Source organism: Giraffa tippelskirchi, chromosome 10 (assembly GCF_054371585.1).
Source record: "Giraffa tippelskirchi isolate mGirTip1 chromosome 10, T2T-mGirTip1v1.2.pri, whole genome shotgun sequence".
Lineage (NCBI taxonomy): Eukaryota > Metazoa > Chordata > Mammalia > Artiodactyla > Giraffidae > Giraffa > Giraffa tippelskirchi.
In genome coordinates, this window is record NC_137284.1 from 20511841 (window position 1) to 20528675 (window position 16835).

At 55.4% G+C, this 16835-nt stretch overlaps 1 protein-coding gene across 3 annotated transcripts in view; it reads right to left on the reverse strand.

Moving 5' to 3' along the window:
- The window catches only part of SLC37A2 (solute carrier family 37 member 2), a 56916-nt gene that overhangs the window by 5903 nt on the left and 34178 nt on the right, over positions 1-16835 (reverse strand). For all 3 annotated transcript variants that reach the window (XM_081535097.1, XM_081535096.1, XM_081535095.1), the window contains exons 2-10: positions 7211-7292; positions 6627-6720; positions 6432-6510; positions 4069-4204; positions 3610-3686; positions 2531-2697; positions 1966-2003; positions 1580-1732; positions 1162-1252 (exon numbers count right to left, since the gene is read on the reverse strand). In XM_081535097.1, coding sequence (XP_081391223.1) covers positions 1162-1252; positions 1580-1732; positions 1966-2003; positions 2531-2697; positions 3610-3686; positions 4069-4204; positions 6432-6510; positions 6627-6720; positions 7211-7240 — 865 coding nt within the window. In that variant the 5' untranslated portion in view covers positions 7241-7292. The remainder of the gene's footprint in view (positions 1-1161; positions 1253-1579; positions 1733-1965; positions 2004-2530; positions 2698-3609; positions 3687-4068; positions 4205-6431; positions 6511-6626; positions 6721-7210; positions 7293-16835) is intronic.

Genomic DNA, 16835 nt, shown 5'->3' on the forward strand with positions numbered 1-16835 from the left:
CACCAGGGGGCACCCCGTCGCTGTCTGAGCCTCAGCCAGTCCAGCCACATGCCTGCTCGCCCCTGACGGAGCAGCACGCCCCCACAGGAGCTTGTCACCTCCTTCTGAGGTCCCTGCTGATAAACAGCACCAGGAAGGTGGCTCACAGGGAAAATGGGCACCTCAGACCTCTGACCTTGCCCTGGGATTAGAAAGAGGGACGCCCAGCAGCGTGACTGGCAGCCCAGCCCTCAAGGTTGACTCATGCTCTGTAGCCAGCATCAAGGCCACAGAACAAAGAATCAGTGTCTGCAGGGCCGCCCTGGGCTCTAGCCCTGTCTTTGGGGGAGGCCCCTCAGATGGAGACAGGGTGAGGGCAGGAGGGGGCAGGTTACAGCTTGAGATTTGGCCCTGACTCATCCAAACGGCATCCTGTGACCCAAGTGTACCATGTGGACAGCAGCTTGTCCCCCCAGGGCCCTGGAGGGAGCCTGGTGGCCCTGCTGAGAGGTCCTTGACCCTGGCGGGGCTCTGGAGTTCTGGGCTCTGGGGGCAGAGCAGCCCCACCTGGGGACAACCAGAGACCTGGGACAGGAGGACATAAACATCCTTTTCTAACCGCAGAAGTGACCTCTCCTCATCTGTCCATCCTTGGGCAGGGACAGAGGCAGGGGACAGGAAGTCCACAAGGCGGGCAGCCCAGCAGACCTGGGCACTGGGCATCAGTGACCCAAGTATCTTGGCAGAGATTGGTGTTTCGCACCAGGCTACCAGCAGCAGGGGCAGCTCGCCAGGCCCTCTTCCTTGGGCTGGGGGAGGCTTGAGAGACTCCTAGAGGCATTCAGAAGGCAGACCATTCCTCCAGGACCCTCCAATCCCACCCATCTATAAGCCAATGGGCCTGGAGTCGGGTTTCGCCTACACTTGAGGCCAGAGTAGAAGTTAGAGAGGATTTGAGTTCTGAACCCCGACTGAGTGCCAAGGGAGGAAAAGTGGCTGGAATCGGGGACTAGGAGGGTTTCTGCAAAATTTAGCTTCCCATTAAAGAAAAAAATTTCCTTCTGCACTAGGAGAGGTTCAGCAGAAATCTTGCCTATTTGTGGAGTCATAAGCATCATGTGGTGGGTTTCTTCCTTGGAGGCCCCCCCTTCCTCTCTCCCCTCTTCTTCCCCATGTACTCACCCACATTGGAAATGTACAGGGGCAGCCAGTAGAGGAATGTGTAACTGACCAGCTTGGCGAAGAGCAGACACAAGGAGAACTCGACCACGCCCTGGGAGCACAGCAGAGGGCAGGTTGGGAAGGTGGGCAGGACAGCTTGGGGCCTGCGGCCACTGAGCCCTGTGCCAGCACTTTCCAGCGCCCACCACGTGGAGCAGCCTCTAGAACACCTCCAGTTTCAGGTATAGCAATGTGCCTGCTGCCTGAATGCCAGTGTAATGTCCGGCCACATTATCCTCCCCAAGAGGGCCCCCTCCCTAGGCACTGCAGGTAAAGAAACTCCGCAAACCGTGGATCACCCTGAGTGTCCCCAACTCCTGAGACCCAACAGAAAAATCTAAAGAGTCTCTCTCTTCCTTCCGGTCCACAGACGACTCACCGGGATGCGCAGGGCCCCGAAGAAGCTGATGGCGGTAGGCTGAGCGCTTGCTTCCTTGGAGCAGGTGACAGCTGACTCCAGGCTGTGCTCTTTGTTACAGTGGGGTCCGTTCGCTGGATCCTCGGGGTGGTCTTGGCTCTCTTCCGGATTACCCTGAGCAGAGAAGAGCCCTTACTGGGGTCACATCCACATACCACCCCCACCAGCTGGGGGGACAACCCATGTGAGACGAGCTGCATGAGCTTTGCGCCCCCCTTCTGGACCGGACTCACCACCTGCCAGGGAGCCACCCACGGGCCCAACTTTGGGCACACAGGCCCCTCCTCAACTCCCCAGGCCTCTCTGGGTCCAGCCCCCAGTGAAGCGGGGCTGGGGGCCACACTCACGTGGTGCTGAGGCGGGGAGCAGTCCACGTCTTCTGGGTCTGAAAGAAAAACCTTCTAAGAAGCTTGCCAGCAGACCAGGCCCTCCCCCTGCACGGCATGTGACCCCCACACCCCCAAGGGGGCCCGTGGACTTTCCAGCACGAGGGAGCCAGGGCTCCAGAGACCACCTTTGAGGCCTGGGTCTGCTAACCACAGGAGCCTCGTGGACTTTTGTTTTCTTGCTTACAAGTGACCATGGCCATGACTCCAGGGGCCATCTGTCAGGGAGCCAGAAAAAAAGCAGCAAGCAGGGAAAGGGTGCCGTCCGACCCATTTCTCCAGCCTCAGGCTCAGAGGAGCCAGCCTTTGCCGGGCATCCTGACATACGTCTCACAGACACTCTACACAGCCCAGGAAAGCAGGTGTCCCACGTGAGAAATTGAGGCTCAGAGAGGTTGTCCATCCTGAGTCACATGTCTGGGCCTCCAATCCTGTGACCCCCACGGGACCAGCCTCCTTCTCCCGGAACCTAACTGGGAGGCTCTGCTCCCGCCCTGTGGGGAGGCAGGGAGAGGGGTCCACTCACATTCGATGAGGAAGAAGAAGGTGATGAGGCCCATGATGGCAGTGATGACGCCGGGCACCACGAAGGACAGGCCCCACTGCTGATCCACCCACACACCAGCCAGCAGGGAGCCCAGGATGTTGCCCACAGATGTGTGGGAGTTCCAGATGCCCATGATGAGCCCCCGCCTGGAGGGAGGCAGGGAGGCAAGAGCAGGAAAGGTAAGAATAGAAGCCCGGGACTCATGGAGACTGCCCCGGCCAAGTGCGAAAAGCTGGCTTCCTGCAGCCTCCAGGCCCAAAGACCCCAGTCAGGGAGGAGGGGCAGGGCTGGCTGGCATCGAGTGAGTGACAGCCAGGCCTGGGGTGTCCTGCTTCCCAGCCAGCTCCCTGAGCAAGCCCTGCCTCCCCTCCGTCCCAGGCCGAAGCCCAGCCCTTTCTTCTCTTGCCCTGAAGCTGTGACTCTGAAGGCCTCAGCTAAGGGTGACTGCCCCCAGGGGACATGGACACTGTCTGGAGAGTTCTGGTGATCCAGCCCAGAGTGTGCTGGTGGTGTCTAGCAGGTAGAGGCTGTTGAACATGCTACAATGCGCAGGACGGCCCCCCAACAAAGAATTACACAGCCCCAAATGTAGCCCACAATGTTAACAGTGCCAGGGTTGAGAAACTCTGCCCGAAAGAAACTTTTTTTTTTTTTTGCACAAAAGCCATTTCAAGGAAAAAATAAATAAATATATAAAACATATACATATATGCATAAAAAATATATGGGTATGTGTATTATATATATATATACACACACACACACACAGAGTTTTATAGGCTTCATTTTTGTCTTCATGCAAAATGGAAATTCATCTATTATGAGGAAAAGGCATAACGAAGATGGCAGGTTTTAAGGATTAAAACCTCAGCAATGAAAAAAATCGCTGCTTTTAGTCACTAGAACGTTTGTATCCCAGCCTGTGAAAGTCAGCAGGACAGAGGCTTGTTTCTAATCTTTGATCCTGAAATCGTATCAGAGGCCACAAGGGACCTCCCGCCCCCACACCAGCCCAGCACCCCTGGGCAATGCCTGCCCTCCTCCCTGGTCACACTCACTTGCCCTTCCCGAACCAGTTGCCCACGCAGCTCACCACGGCGGGCCAGCCCGTGGTCTGCACAAGTCCGTTGAAGATCTGCAGGGCAAGTAGGGGGACAGAGGGCCCTGGACTGAGCGGTGCAGCCTCTGGGATAGCGGGGGCCCTCCAGAGCCCGTGCTATGCGCCCCCCTTCCTTCACACGCGTGCACACACCCACCAGCTGATGCCCCTCTGACCCCGGGTCCCCATGGCAGAAATCAGGCCTCACAGGTGCCTTGAGGGACCTCAGGCTGATGTTCAGCACAGACTCCCTGAGCTGGCGAGGCCACCGTGGCTGTGGGCAGGGGACCCTGCACTGTGATAAAGGAGCCTGGGGTGGGATCTGCCGTGATCTAGGGCGGCTGGGAAGGACTCGCAGCCTCTACGATCTTTCCATGCAGGAACAGAGGCCCGAGTGCAAGACGGAGGAGGCTCGTACCTGCACCAGCACAAAGTACCAGAGCACGTGGATGTTCCAGAAATACCCCAGGCCAAAGAGCGAGGTGAAAAGGCCGCTGAGCAGCATTCCGGCTGTGAGGTAGTATCGGAGGGGGAGCCGCTCCCCAAAAATGCCACTGTAGAGAGAGAAGGATCCATGGTTAATCTCCCCTACCTCGCACCCCTGCCCTCCGCCTCCTATCTTCCCCGGGGCCCCACCCACAGCTACTGAAACATCCCCAAGGTGACCACCAGGGGCCTCTGTGTTGCCACTAGGCTCCTCTGCTTTATTTGACCACGCACCTCATGACATGCCTGGCAATGCGGCCTCTGTGACATCCCTGTGACCCTCTTCTTCCCCCTTGGCCGACCAGTCCATCTCATGCATTTTCTCTTGCATCACCTTTATGGTTTTACCTGCTACCTATGTACACGGACACAGCCCAACTGTGTGTCTACAGCCCTGAACTCTCTCCCAGGATCATATCCACATCCTTCTGGACATCCTGACGGCAGTGCCTCCCAAACAGCTGCCAATCAATAACTCCAAAGACTGGACTCCTCTGCCTCTCTCCCAGACCCTGACCCGTGTCTGCGCCCCTCAGTGGACTGGACGGCACCCCCACGTTTGGCCACTTGAGCCAGAAACGAGCTACCTCAGTCTCCTGTCCCTGAAGCTCACCCTCCATAAGCGACCTCCAAGACCTGCCCGCTGTTCCTCTTATTTCTCTCCAGCACGTCATTTCTCTCCATCTCTATTATTAATAATACTGTTCTAACTCAAGCTTTCCTCCAAGCGCAGCTGGGCTACTATCAAATCTGTTCCTTAGTGTGACCTGCTAGTCAGCCCTGAAGTGAAGTGTTAGTCACTCAGTCGTGTCCAGCTCTTTGTGACCCCATGGACTATAGCCAGTTGGGCTCCTCTGTCCATGGGATTCTCCAGGCAAGAATACTAGAGTGGGTTGCCCTTCACTTCTCCAGGGGATCTTCCCAACCCAGGGATTGAACTCGCATCTCCTGTGTCTCCTGCATTGCCTGCAGATTCTTTACCGCCTGAGTTATCAAAGAAACTGATCAGCCCTTCTCTCCCTCGAGTCTACCTCCATCAGCCTCTCGGTATCTGTCTGACATGTAAATCTGAACATGACACCCACTGAGCCACCCACTCAGTGGCTCTCCTGTGCCCACAGCCTAGTACACAATGACCTCGTTCTTCAGCCCCATCTCCTGCATTTTACATGTTGGTAAACCTGTTATGAGTCCCCCAGTCCACCCCCTGCCGTCTGTGCAGTCATGCTGCTTTAAATTACACCTGCCTTATTTCACCAAGCCATGCCTCCATTGTGCGAGTGTGCTCAGTCGTGTCTAACTTTCTGCCACCCTGTGGACTGTGGCCCGCCAGGCTCCTCTGTCCAAGGAATTTTTTAGATAAGAATATGGAAGAGGGTTGCCATTTCCTCTTCGAGAAGATCTGCCCCACCCAGGGATCAAACCTGAGTCTCCTGTGTCTCTTGTCTTGCAGGCAGATTCTTTACCCACTGAGCCACTGGGGAAGACTCTGTCTCTATTCAGTTCAGTTCAGTCGCTCACTTGTGTCCGACTCTCTGCGACCCCATGGACTGCAACATGCCAGGCCTCCCTCTCCATCACCAACTCCTGGAGTTTACTCAAACTCATGTCCATTGAGTCGGTGATATCATGCAACCATCTCATCCTCTGTCATCCCCTTTTCCTCCTGCCTTCAATCCTTCCCAGCATCAGGGTCTTTTCAAATGAGTCCAGTCTAATTTCTCTTCATCAGTCCAAATGTCATCTCCTCCAAGAAGCCTTTCCTGATCCCTCTTCTCCAATCCTAGTTCAGACTAAGTGACTCCTCGGAGCTCTGTATGTAGCCACCTCTGTCTCAGAGCCACCACACTGCTTTATAACATAGCTGCTGAAGTATCGGTCACTCCATTAGGCTGTGAGCTCTCTAGAGGTGGTACCCAGCCTCAGTCATCCTGGACTCCTGGGAACAAACATTTTGCTTGCTACATAAAAGCCGTGCTGGGCTTTCAGCTCTCAGGTTATCCTCGAAGGACCCCTGTCCAGGACAGACTATATTCCAGCCACACCGCTGACACTTCCATCTCAAAAGAAGATCCAGGAAGACCTTTGCAGGAGAGTTACTAAAAGAGGGAGTCAGCCAGGTGAAGGAGCAGGCTGGGTGATAGTGGCAACACGCCAGGTATGGGCTGATGGGATGTGTTGAAGGCTTGCTCATTTCCATCAACTTTCTCTCTTTGACCCCGCTGCCCCAGGTTGGTCCAGAGGAGACAGCAGCTCTGAACCATCCTACAGGACAACACAGGCTCTGCCTCTTACCTGATAAACATGCCGATGGCATAGGCCACGAGGAAGGCGTTGTCCACGGCCCCCAGTAACTCCTTGTAGTTGCTCTTATCTGAAGGCAGACGAGGGAGACAGAAAGCTGGCTGTCTGGATACCCCCTGCAAGAAGCCCTTTTTGGGCCTGGATGGGAAGCAGGGCGTGGGGAGGGGTGGCTCGCCCCGCTCTTACCAAAGGGGGCCCAGTTGCACCACGTGGTGTCGTTGAGACTGTGGGTGCTGTTGAGGGGCTGGATCACCTCTGAGCAATTGTGGTGCAGACGGCTCTGGAGAGGCAATGGGTGTGCAGGTCAGGGGTTAGCTGGTGGCCCCAGAGTCAACCCAGCCCACAAGGGAGCCAGTGACCTTCTTCCCCCTCACACCAGCCCACTGCCCCTCCCCACTGGACTCCCTGCATTTTCCTCTGACACCCGATCTGGCAGGTACTGGCTCTGGGGACAAGGGGCTGCGGCAGAGCCTCGGTGAAGGGCAAGGGGTGCCTATGAGCAGCACCCAGGGGACCCAAGGTTCCTGCTCTCTGGTTCCACCCCCAGTTCCCCGACGCTGCTCTCTTGGTGAAGAAACCCAGGAAACTCTCCTGGGAAAAAGAACTGCTAAAAGTGGGAGTCAGCCAGGGAGGAAGAGACAGACTTGGTGACCAAGATAAGGGACAAGGACGGTGTTTCACTGAGCTCCGGGCTGTTCTACTCAAGTATTTCCGTATTTCTGCTGGGGCCAGCAGTCCTGCATTCTTCCTTACCCCCAGGCCAGACTCACCTTGACGACACTGATGGGCTTCCTGGACATGTGATAGCAGGTGTAGATTAAGAAGGTGATGAGCAGGATGAAGGCTCGGTACCTGCAGGGGAAGGTGGGCATCTGGGTTAGCAGGGAGTCCAGGCCTACCGTCTCCACTGTGTCCAGGAAGCAGTCCACCTGTGCCCGTTCTGGCAGCACCGCCAACGCTCCCCTCCAGACACAAGCTGCTCGGGGCAGAGGCCAAGGGGAGGGGAGGGACAGGTGTCCAGAGCCCAGAGTGCTCAGAGTTCCTGGTCCCGAGGGCAGAGGCCTCCCAACAGAGCTGGGCCAGTAGCGGCGTCCTAGACGACACCAAAGTGCCCTCTCTGGCTCTTGCCACTGCCCATCGCCTCTACTTCTCCTTGTCCTCCCTAAGATCAGGGTGCCTCTGTGTGTATGTGGAGAGAGATGGGGGCGCAGGGAGACAGAACTGTGTTTAAATACCGGAAATGGTGGAAGCCGGTAGGAGGATGATGCATGCCAAGTGTCTCTTTTTTTTAAAAAACTTTCTGTTTTGTATTGCGGTAGAGCTGATGAACGATGTTGTGATAGTTTCAGGCGAACAGCGAAGGGACTGAGCCATACATATACATCATCCATTTTAAATATATCAGTGTGCACATGTTGATTCCAAGCTTCCAGAAGGGGTCTATCTTTAAAGTGAGGTCAACTACTCCTCGTAAGCCTAGTTGGTTGCTCAGTCTTGTCTGACTCTTTGCCACCCCATGGACCGTAGCCCACTAGGCTCTTCTGTCTGTGAGATTCTCCAGGTATGAATACTGGAATGGGCAGCCATTCCCTTCACCAGGGGATCTTCCCCACCCAGGGACCGAACTCAGGTCCCTTGCATTGCAGGCAGATTTTTTACCATTTGAGCCACCAAAGAAGCCTAGAACACTGCAGAAATAGCACCTGCTACAGCCCAGTAGGAGCAGAATCCAAAACATAGAGGAGAATGTGGCAGCAGAGGAAAAGCTGGTTGACAGGATCCAGGTCCCCTGCCTGGCTCCATTCTAGTCCATTCCTCCAGACAGAAGGGTCACTCTTTCCATTGTGGCTCATGCATCACACAGCCCTCTCCCACCCCCGCTTCTCATCCCATGCACTGATCTGGGGTGGAAAGAACAGGTCAGCCAGGCACCATCGAAGTTTCCACTGCCCGCTCCACTCTCCCCCTTTTCCTGAGGATCTGGGGGAGGGGCCCCATGTCCTTCTGAGTCACTGCTTCCCCAGTAGAGCATCAGCTGAGCCGACTCAGCATCCAGGAGCCAGGAAGTACATGGAAAAGAGAGCTCAGCGTGGACTCCAGCCCAGGAGAAAGGCCAGAGCCTTGGTTTCTTAAAGATCCCTTGAAGAAGGTGGAGAAGAAGGGGAGGGGCGCCTGGAAACCCTTTCTACCCCTGGGCTCCTCGAATCAAAGAGCCAGGACACTGGAAGTTTGGTCTGCCCTTTCTAGCAATCTGCCTCCAAACCCCAAATCACTTCCCCTCAAGCATGTCATGAAGGCTTGGGTTTGTGAAATGAAGGGTGTTACATCAGAGGCTGAAATCAGGGCTGCCAGACCCCTTCTCACTTTGTCCCTGGATGCCTGGTCTGACTCCATCTCTCCACTGCCTCATCTTCTGAAGAGAATGAAAGTACATGTACCCTGCCATCACCAGGCTGAACATTTCTCAGTGGCTCTCCATTCCATTAAGTACAAGGCTCCGTACAAAATAAAAAGCTCTAAGTTTGGGGGGAGAAAAGAATGAAGCTCCAACTCTTTAGCCTGGCTTTCAGGCTCCTCTACTGCCTAGTCTGTCTGGCTCCTACTTCCTGAGGGAGCATGGGGGCAGGGAGTCACAAGGGATCCTCCAGGGAATCTGGGGTTATTCCCAGGGACTGTCACGGTGACCCACACAGACAAGCTTGGCGGCAGCAATGTTTTCCAACTGGTAAATGGTTCATGACTCCCGGATCAGGAACTTTCAGAATCTGGCAGTGGGTGGGGGTAAGCAGGGAAGGATTTGGAGACTGTGCCCAGCTGGGCTTCTTCAAAAACCAAAGGATGGAAGAAAACCACAGCCCTGCAGATTAACAGTCACCAGTGTCCTGTCTGGAAAAAAGCTTCCAGTTTTGAAGATTGTGTGTGTGTGTGTGAGTGTGCGCTCAGTCGTGTCCAACTCTTTGCAACCCCATGACTCCTCTGTCCATGGAATTTTCCAGGCAAGAATACTGGAGTGGGTTGCCATTTCCTGCTCCAGGGGATCTTCCCAACCCAGGGATCGAACCCATGTCTCCTGGGTCTCTTGTACTGGCAGGTGGATTCTTTACCACTGAGCCACCTGGGAAGCCTCTAATTAATTGTGTAACCAAATGCAACTTCTTTAACTTTTGGCCTCTGATTTCCTCATCAGATGTACATGGAGAACAGCACCAACCACTGCTCTGCTCCCCTTAAGACTTCCACCTCTGAGCTCAGCCAAGTCTCTTTTTGCTGCTACATGGATGCAATGACCCTGCTGACAAATCAGATCTCCTTGGCTTCCCAGATGGTGCCATGGTAAAGAATCTGCCTGACAATGCCGGAGACTCAGGAGATGTACGTTTGATCCCCGGGTTGGGAAGACACCCTAGGGAAGCAAACGGCAACCTGCTCCAGTATTCTTGCCTGGGAAATCCCATGGACAGAGGAGCCTGGCAGGTACAGTCCATAGAGTCATAAAGAGTCAGACAAGACTGAGTGAGCACGCCCGCTGGGCCTCAAAGATCCCGTGGGCCCCACTGAGGCCCCGGCACTGAACGTCCTCCCTTGACAGGCCTGGCCGTGAGGCCCAGGGTGCTCCTCAGCCATGCTGAGCCCTCAGGAGCCGGTTGGAGTCAGTGAGGGGTCAAAAGGCACAGCCCCGCAGGCAGCCACCCTTCGCCTCCCCACCCCTACCCGCCTCCGCTCCCCACCACACGGCTTCGGCCCCAGGGGCCAGCACCCGCCCACCTGGGAGGCACCTCAGAGCACCGCCCTGGACTTTCTCCAGCCTGTGGCCCCTGATGCTCTTCCTTATCTGCCCCCACCTGGAGTCCTCTCCCTCGGGTGGGAGAAGCTGTGACAGAACAGCAAGCACATCCGGGCCCCGCTGCTGACATCTTGGTCTCCCTGAGATGGAGCCAGGACTGCCCCACCCCTACACGCATCCCACCAAGTGCCCGGCCCTGAGCTAGGGACCTGGGGAAACCGTAAGAGAGACCTCTGCCCGGCGGGGCTCCCGGGGCAGCAGGGGGACAACAGGACCAGTGAGACAGTACTACAAGAGAGGGCGGCCAGCCCTGCGTGACTCCGGAGCAGAGACACCGAGACCGGCTGGGGTGGGGCAGGGTCAGGAGAGGAATCGGTGAATGGACCTGAGACTGGCATACAGGGTAAAGGAAGTCAGAAAGAGAAAAACAAACATCGTATATTAACCTGTATATGTAGAACCTAGAAAAAGGGTATTTGCAAGAGACACAGACTTAGAGAGCAAACGTATGGATAAAGCGGAGGGTGGGATGAATCGGGAGATTGGGATTGATGTGTATACACTATCGATGGGTGTGCTAATTCGCATCACTCGTGTTCAACTCTTTTGTGACCCTATGCACTGTAGCCCGCCAGGCTCCTCTGTCCATGGGGATTCTCCAGGCAAGAATACTGGAGTGGGTTGCCATGCCCTCCCCCAGGGGATCTTCCGGACACAGGGATCAAACCCAGGTCTCTTGCATCTCCTGCACTGGCAAGTGGGTTCTTTACCACCAGTACTACCTGGGAAGCCCAAAGTATAAAATAGATAACTAAAGAGAACCTAGTGTACAGCACAGGGGAATCTACTCAGTGCTCTATGGTGACCTAAATGGAAAGGAAATGCCAAAAAAGAGAGGATATATATATATATGTAGCTGATACACTTCGTCATACAGCAGAAACTGATACAACATTGTAAAGCAGCTATACTCCAATAAAATTTTTTAAAAAAAAGAAAGAAAGAATCCTGGAGGTGAGGTCTCAGCAGAGTCTTCACAAACTAGCAGGAGGCGGCCAGGTCCACCAGGGCTGGGGCGGGAGCAGGGCCAGGGAGAGGGGAAGTACGTGTGCAGAAGCGTGGAGGCGTGAATATCACTACCTGTTTGGGGAACTCTGTGTAGTTCAGGGTGTAGTTCAGGGTGTCTGGAAGGTGGGGCTGAGCCAAGCACGGCAGGTGAGGGCGCTGGGAAGGAGGAAAGGGACGGGTCACGGAGGGCCTTGGGCGAGATTGGATTGTCTCTTGGGGTGACGGGACGTCACTGAAGAGGGATGGGATTTTCTAGGTCACAGAGTTCTGGGCACCAGCCAGGTGGGGACCCAGGGCTCTGCCCTGCTGATGACTTGGGAAAACTCCAGACGGGCCTCCTCGCAGAAGCCAGGGCCGGCTTCCTCTGCCTCGTCCATCCTGCCAGCCACTCCCCAGGTACACAGCCACCCCCGGGGAGACCCTTGGTGGTGCCCTGGACTCAGGAATCAGGTGAAACCTGCTTTCATTCCTTACACCTGTGTGTCATCTGGAAGTAGAGTTTATCACCTCTCTCACAGGCTGTTGATAGGTTGATGAGATGATGCATACATACCTCTTACAGGTTTCTGACACAAAGTCCACACTTAAAAATGACAGCTACGATGATTTCAGGTTTTGAGGAAGGAAAACTGGAGTGGGCGGAGGCAGCTTGTGCTGCTCTGTTAAGGGAGGTGAGCGGGGAGGGGGTGGGGTGGGCACTAAGCTGCTCTGAGTAGTGGGGGCTCCAGGCCCTGGATGTACCTGTAAGGTAGGGGTCTGGAGGCTGGCTAGTCCATTCCTCCCCACCGGCCCAGTATGCAGACCTGGGCTGGAGGAACATAAAGACGCCCGAGGCTACTAGTGCCCACGGGGGAGCCTGCAAGGGGACAGAGCACAGGCTGGTCTGCTGGGCCCGCCCTTGCGCTCCCTTGGGAGTAGATGGGGAGGCTTAGCAGAGGTCCATAGACATGCTGATCGGCCAGATTCCAGCCCTGCCCAGAGGCCTGGCTGACCTTTCTCCCAGCTCTGACCCTCATCCCTCCGTAGAAAACCTGACAGCCAAGAGAGCAGGAGAGTCAGAGGGAGGGAGGCTGTGGGGCAGAAGATCCTCAGAGTGCTGTGTGATGCCAGGCTGGGCATTGGCCTCCTCTGGGACTCCTTGCCTGGACCCCAGCACGATGGCAGGAGGAGCCCAGAGGGGCCCGGCTAGCTGGGCAGAGCGTACTTGGAGCTGGGCCTCTCCTTGGTCCAGTTTGCTCTCCATTCCACTTTGACATCTCTTCAAGAAAAAGGCCAAGGTGCCATAGTTCAAAGGGGACTGGGGACATGGGTGGAGTGAAGGGCTGGGCTGAGGCCAGCGACCTCACAGTAGCTCACTGGAAGATAACTGACGGGCTCCTGATGCCTGTGGAAGCCGCAAGTTTCACTTCTGCTCTCACGAGCCCTTCTTTCAGAACCAAGGGGCCCCAGAAAAGGGGGCAGGGGGAAAACATACACAGAGCCTGGCCTTACCCAGCTGGCCCCAGGGCGGCTGCAGAGGGGAGGGAAGGCAGCCCAGGGGCTGGGCAGGCTGGACAAGCCAGCCAGGGACCCTGGAACCTGCACAGTAAGGCCCACAGACTGTTCCAGGCGGGGTGCCTACCCCAGGACCCTCCAAGTCTGTGTTAGTGAGAAACGTCACTTCCGAGAGTCTCACCTCCCCTTGCCCAGCACTGGTTACTGAGTAACCAAGTCAGATAGAGAGGTGGACTGGCTATCTCTTAACTATTAGCTGACAGTCCAACTTACTCTCTCAAATGAGCACGCTAATAGCTTTATGGACCTCGTTAAGACTTTGCACTAGAAATGCTTCTGAGGTAGGGACAAAGAACAATGTCTGCCAAAGCAGTGACCGATAACATACAAAACCCCAAGGACCTGCTACCACCACCAGCGCAACAATAGAAAATAAGAAAGAGCCCAGGAGAGGGACCTTAGGAGACAGTGGCGGGAGGTCCCTTTCGTCCAGCGTCTACCAGGTCATCCCCCGGTCCTTGTATCCCCCTCCTGGCTTTGCAACTGCATTGTGGATGGTTCCCATTCCCATTTCAGGCTCCAGGTCAAGGGGGACTTAAGCTCCCTCATTGACCCACTCCTATCACTTCCCGCCTCAGCCCAGCCCTTCAATGGAGCCTGGGGCAGCTAGCAGATGTATAGGGCCATTTGGGTTTGCCACGTGAGACACTGGGCTGGCTGTGGCTGCTGGTGACCTTGGCACTTGCCCTGAGGAAATGAACTTGGTGGCCTGTCCTTGGATGTGCCAGTTCTGGGACTCAGTAGATCTGAAAGGGAGAGAGGACTGGGGATGGTAAGAACCAGGGCAATGGTGACGATGCCATCACTGCGCTTCCTGCCAAGTCCTCCACTACCACTGGGACACAGCCTGGTAGGGAAAGGCCAGGCTGGAACAGACCGCACAGGGCAGAGCCCCCGAGCTGGGCTTTCCACTGATAGGAGGGGATGGAGACAGGCCATACGTGACAGGCCAGGTCCGTGACAGTCTCTGAGGAACAAAGCCCTCCTGGAGCTGAGCACAGCCTGACCAACAGATCCTCCACGTGCTGCCCTTTCCTCCAGCTGGGACTCAGGCACTTGCTCAGAGCGATCGAGGGGACTCTGGGCTCGGTCCCAAGGTCTTTCCAGAGAAGGAAGTCATTGGCTAGTAGCACAAGCAGCCCAGGACTTTCTAGAAGGAACGAGTACATCATCATCTTTTTTAGGAGAGTGGAAACTATAGGCTAGATTGCTAGACTGCTTTGTTTTGAGAAGGAACCTAAGCAGGGGAACCCCGAGTGTTCAGCCAGAATGAAAAGATCCGGCTTTCAGCTATAGCATGAGGTGTCGTGTGGGTACCTGGGAAACCTCTGGGAGCGTGTGAGAGCCGGCAGGGTTTGGGAGAAGTGGGCAATGGGCAGGAAGCTGGTCTCTCTTCTGCAGAGAGGCTGTGCAAACAGCACCAGCGCAATGCACTGATGGCGGCAGGGCTGTGGTCCTGCCAGGGCATCAGGATGAGGGCCCTCCTCTGGGGAGTCTCTGGAGGCCTGGCCCCTGGCTCACCCACCTCTATGCCTTCTCCCCAGCATGAAGGGTCCAGGGGGTGAGGCATGAGCCAGAGGCCGAAACGGGAGCAGCAAAGCTGTCCACCTCGCCTCTACCCTACACACCAACTCGAAGACAATGAGATAGGGGGTGGGGGTTGTGGGCTTCACCGACTCCACCCTTGGTGTCTGGCCCCAGTTTGGTGTCACTCGGGAACTGCTCAATGTCAACTTCAGTGCTCAGGTGGTACTGCCGGACTGGAAGACATAAGGACTTGGCCATCCATACAGACCAAACCCTTGCTGCCTTCTAGATTAGCTGGCAGTCCCTGGGGCAGACTGCCTCACCCAAAGCCAAGGAAGTGCTCATCAGTCTGCCCCGTAAAGGGGAAACAGCAGAGAGCAAGAGGAAGCAGAACAGCTGGGGGAGAAGACAGCAATCATGGGTGGGTGGGGGAGGGGAGCGATGCAGAGTCACATGCTCTCCGGGGATCAGCCTGAGGATGGGGGTGGGGGGTGCAGGGGTGGGGACAGGGGACAGGTTCAGCCCTCCAGGTCCTCTACCAGGATCTCTCATTCCTTCTCAGAGCTGCCTCTCACCATCACAGCTCATCTTTACTAGGTACCAGGAAAATAAGACTAGAAAAAGCTGCTTTGGCAGCATCTGGGACCCCTGGTCTGAAGCCACAGCAGAACAGGGAAAAGTTCATTAGACCAACAGAGGCTGAGTCTTAACTTCTGGTTCTGTGACTGCGACCCTGGGCCAGCTGTCTTACCTCTCAGCCTCTGCTTGAGCTTCTTTTAAACGAGACAGTAAACTGTCATCGAGGTGGCCCTGGGGATTAACGCAGAGAACATCTCACCTCTCAGTCTCACTTCGATCTTCCTTTAAATGAGATACTAAGGGACTTCCTGGTGGTCCAGTGGCTAAGACTCTGCGTTCCCAACGCAGGGGCCCCGGGTTCAATCCTACAGGCCACGGCTAAGAGTTCGCATGCCACAGCTAAAGATCCCACATGCCACAACTAAGACTGGGCACAGCCAAATAAATAAATAAGATAGTTAATTCCTATCAGAGAGGGTGCGGCAGAGAATAAGATGGTTGGATGGCATCATCAACTCAATGGACTTGAGTTTGAACAAACTCCGGGGAGATAGTGAAGGACAGGGAAGCCTGGCGTGCTGCAGTCCATGGGCTTGCAAAGAGCTGGACACGACTGAGGGACTGAATAACAACATCACAGGAGATGTCCATAAGTACTAGGAGCTGTGATGGACCTGGCAGCAGGCCCTCAGCAAACTCTGGCAGACAGATCCACTGGTCCCCGCTGCAACCACCATCTGCCTCACCTTTCCAGCTCCCACGGGAGGACTAGGATGTGGGGGAGGACTCCTGCTTTCCTGCCCGTCTGGTGCCTCATCCCATTCCTGCTCATCCGGCTCCTGCTCCTCCTCCCACGGGCTCCTCTCCCCACCACAGGTCCCAGGAAAATGGTCCCAGCCCCGTGTGCAGCAGCCATAGTCATCTCTCTGGCAAGATGCCCACATTGCCATCTGCCCCCAGACAGGCCCACTCAGAGGCTGGCACAGGGGCAGGGCACTGGCTAGGGCAGGCCCAGTGCTGGGGAGGACTTGGAGGGGCCGCCAGACACAGCACGGGTCTGACTGGAGGAGGAGGAGAGGTACCATCTTCCTGGGCAGAAACTCCTCAGAGTCTCTGCCTTCTGCTGGCGCAGCTCATGCCACCTGCCTCTCAGCTTCCTGTCCGGGGGCCACACCTTCAGATCCCCAGGCTCCCGCCAGAAGGTGACCAGTGCTGAAGGGACAGGTTGTGACCTCCCTGCCCTGACTTTGCCACTCCATGGCCTCTGTTCAGAATACCTCCAGATCCAGCAAGTCAAATGCTACCTTTCCTTTCTAACGAAGATGAATCCCACCTCCAGAAACTGACAAGCACCAAGCCATTCCCAAGTACTAAGAGTGCTCCAGACACCAGGCCAAGTGCTTTCAATGTCTTCTCACTTAATTTCACCAAAGCCCTGGGCTAGAGGTACACTGTCATTTCCATTTTAAAGACGAGGACCTGGAGCCTTAGAAATTTAGTGATCTGTCTCAAGCAAAACGCCTCTGTTTTCTTTTCCCCTCCCACACTCTAATCAGAAGGAAAAGACCAGGGACTTGGGAGTCCAGCTAACCTGGATTCAAATTCAGCTCAATCATTGACTAGCTATGTGGCACTGAACAAGTTACATAACTTCTCTGTGCCTCATTATATCCTTATAATGGGGGCTTAGGCTGGGAAACAAACAAAGATCATGCACTGAACCACAAACACAATGCCTGGTACAGAGTGGTAGGAAGAGCAAGTAGAATAATAGTCAATAATTAATATTTAGTCAGTGCTTAGTGTGAGCCTGGCACTCATCTAAGTATTTTACCTGCTTCACCTTGCAACAATCTTTAATCCTCACAACTACGGAATGAGGT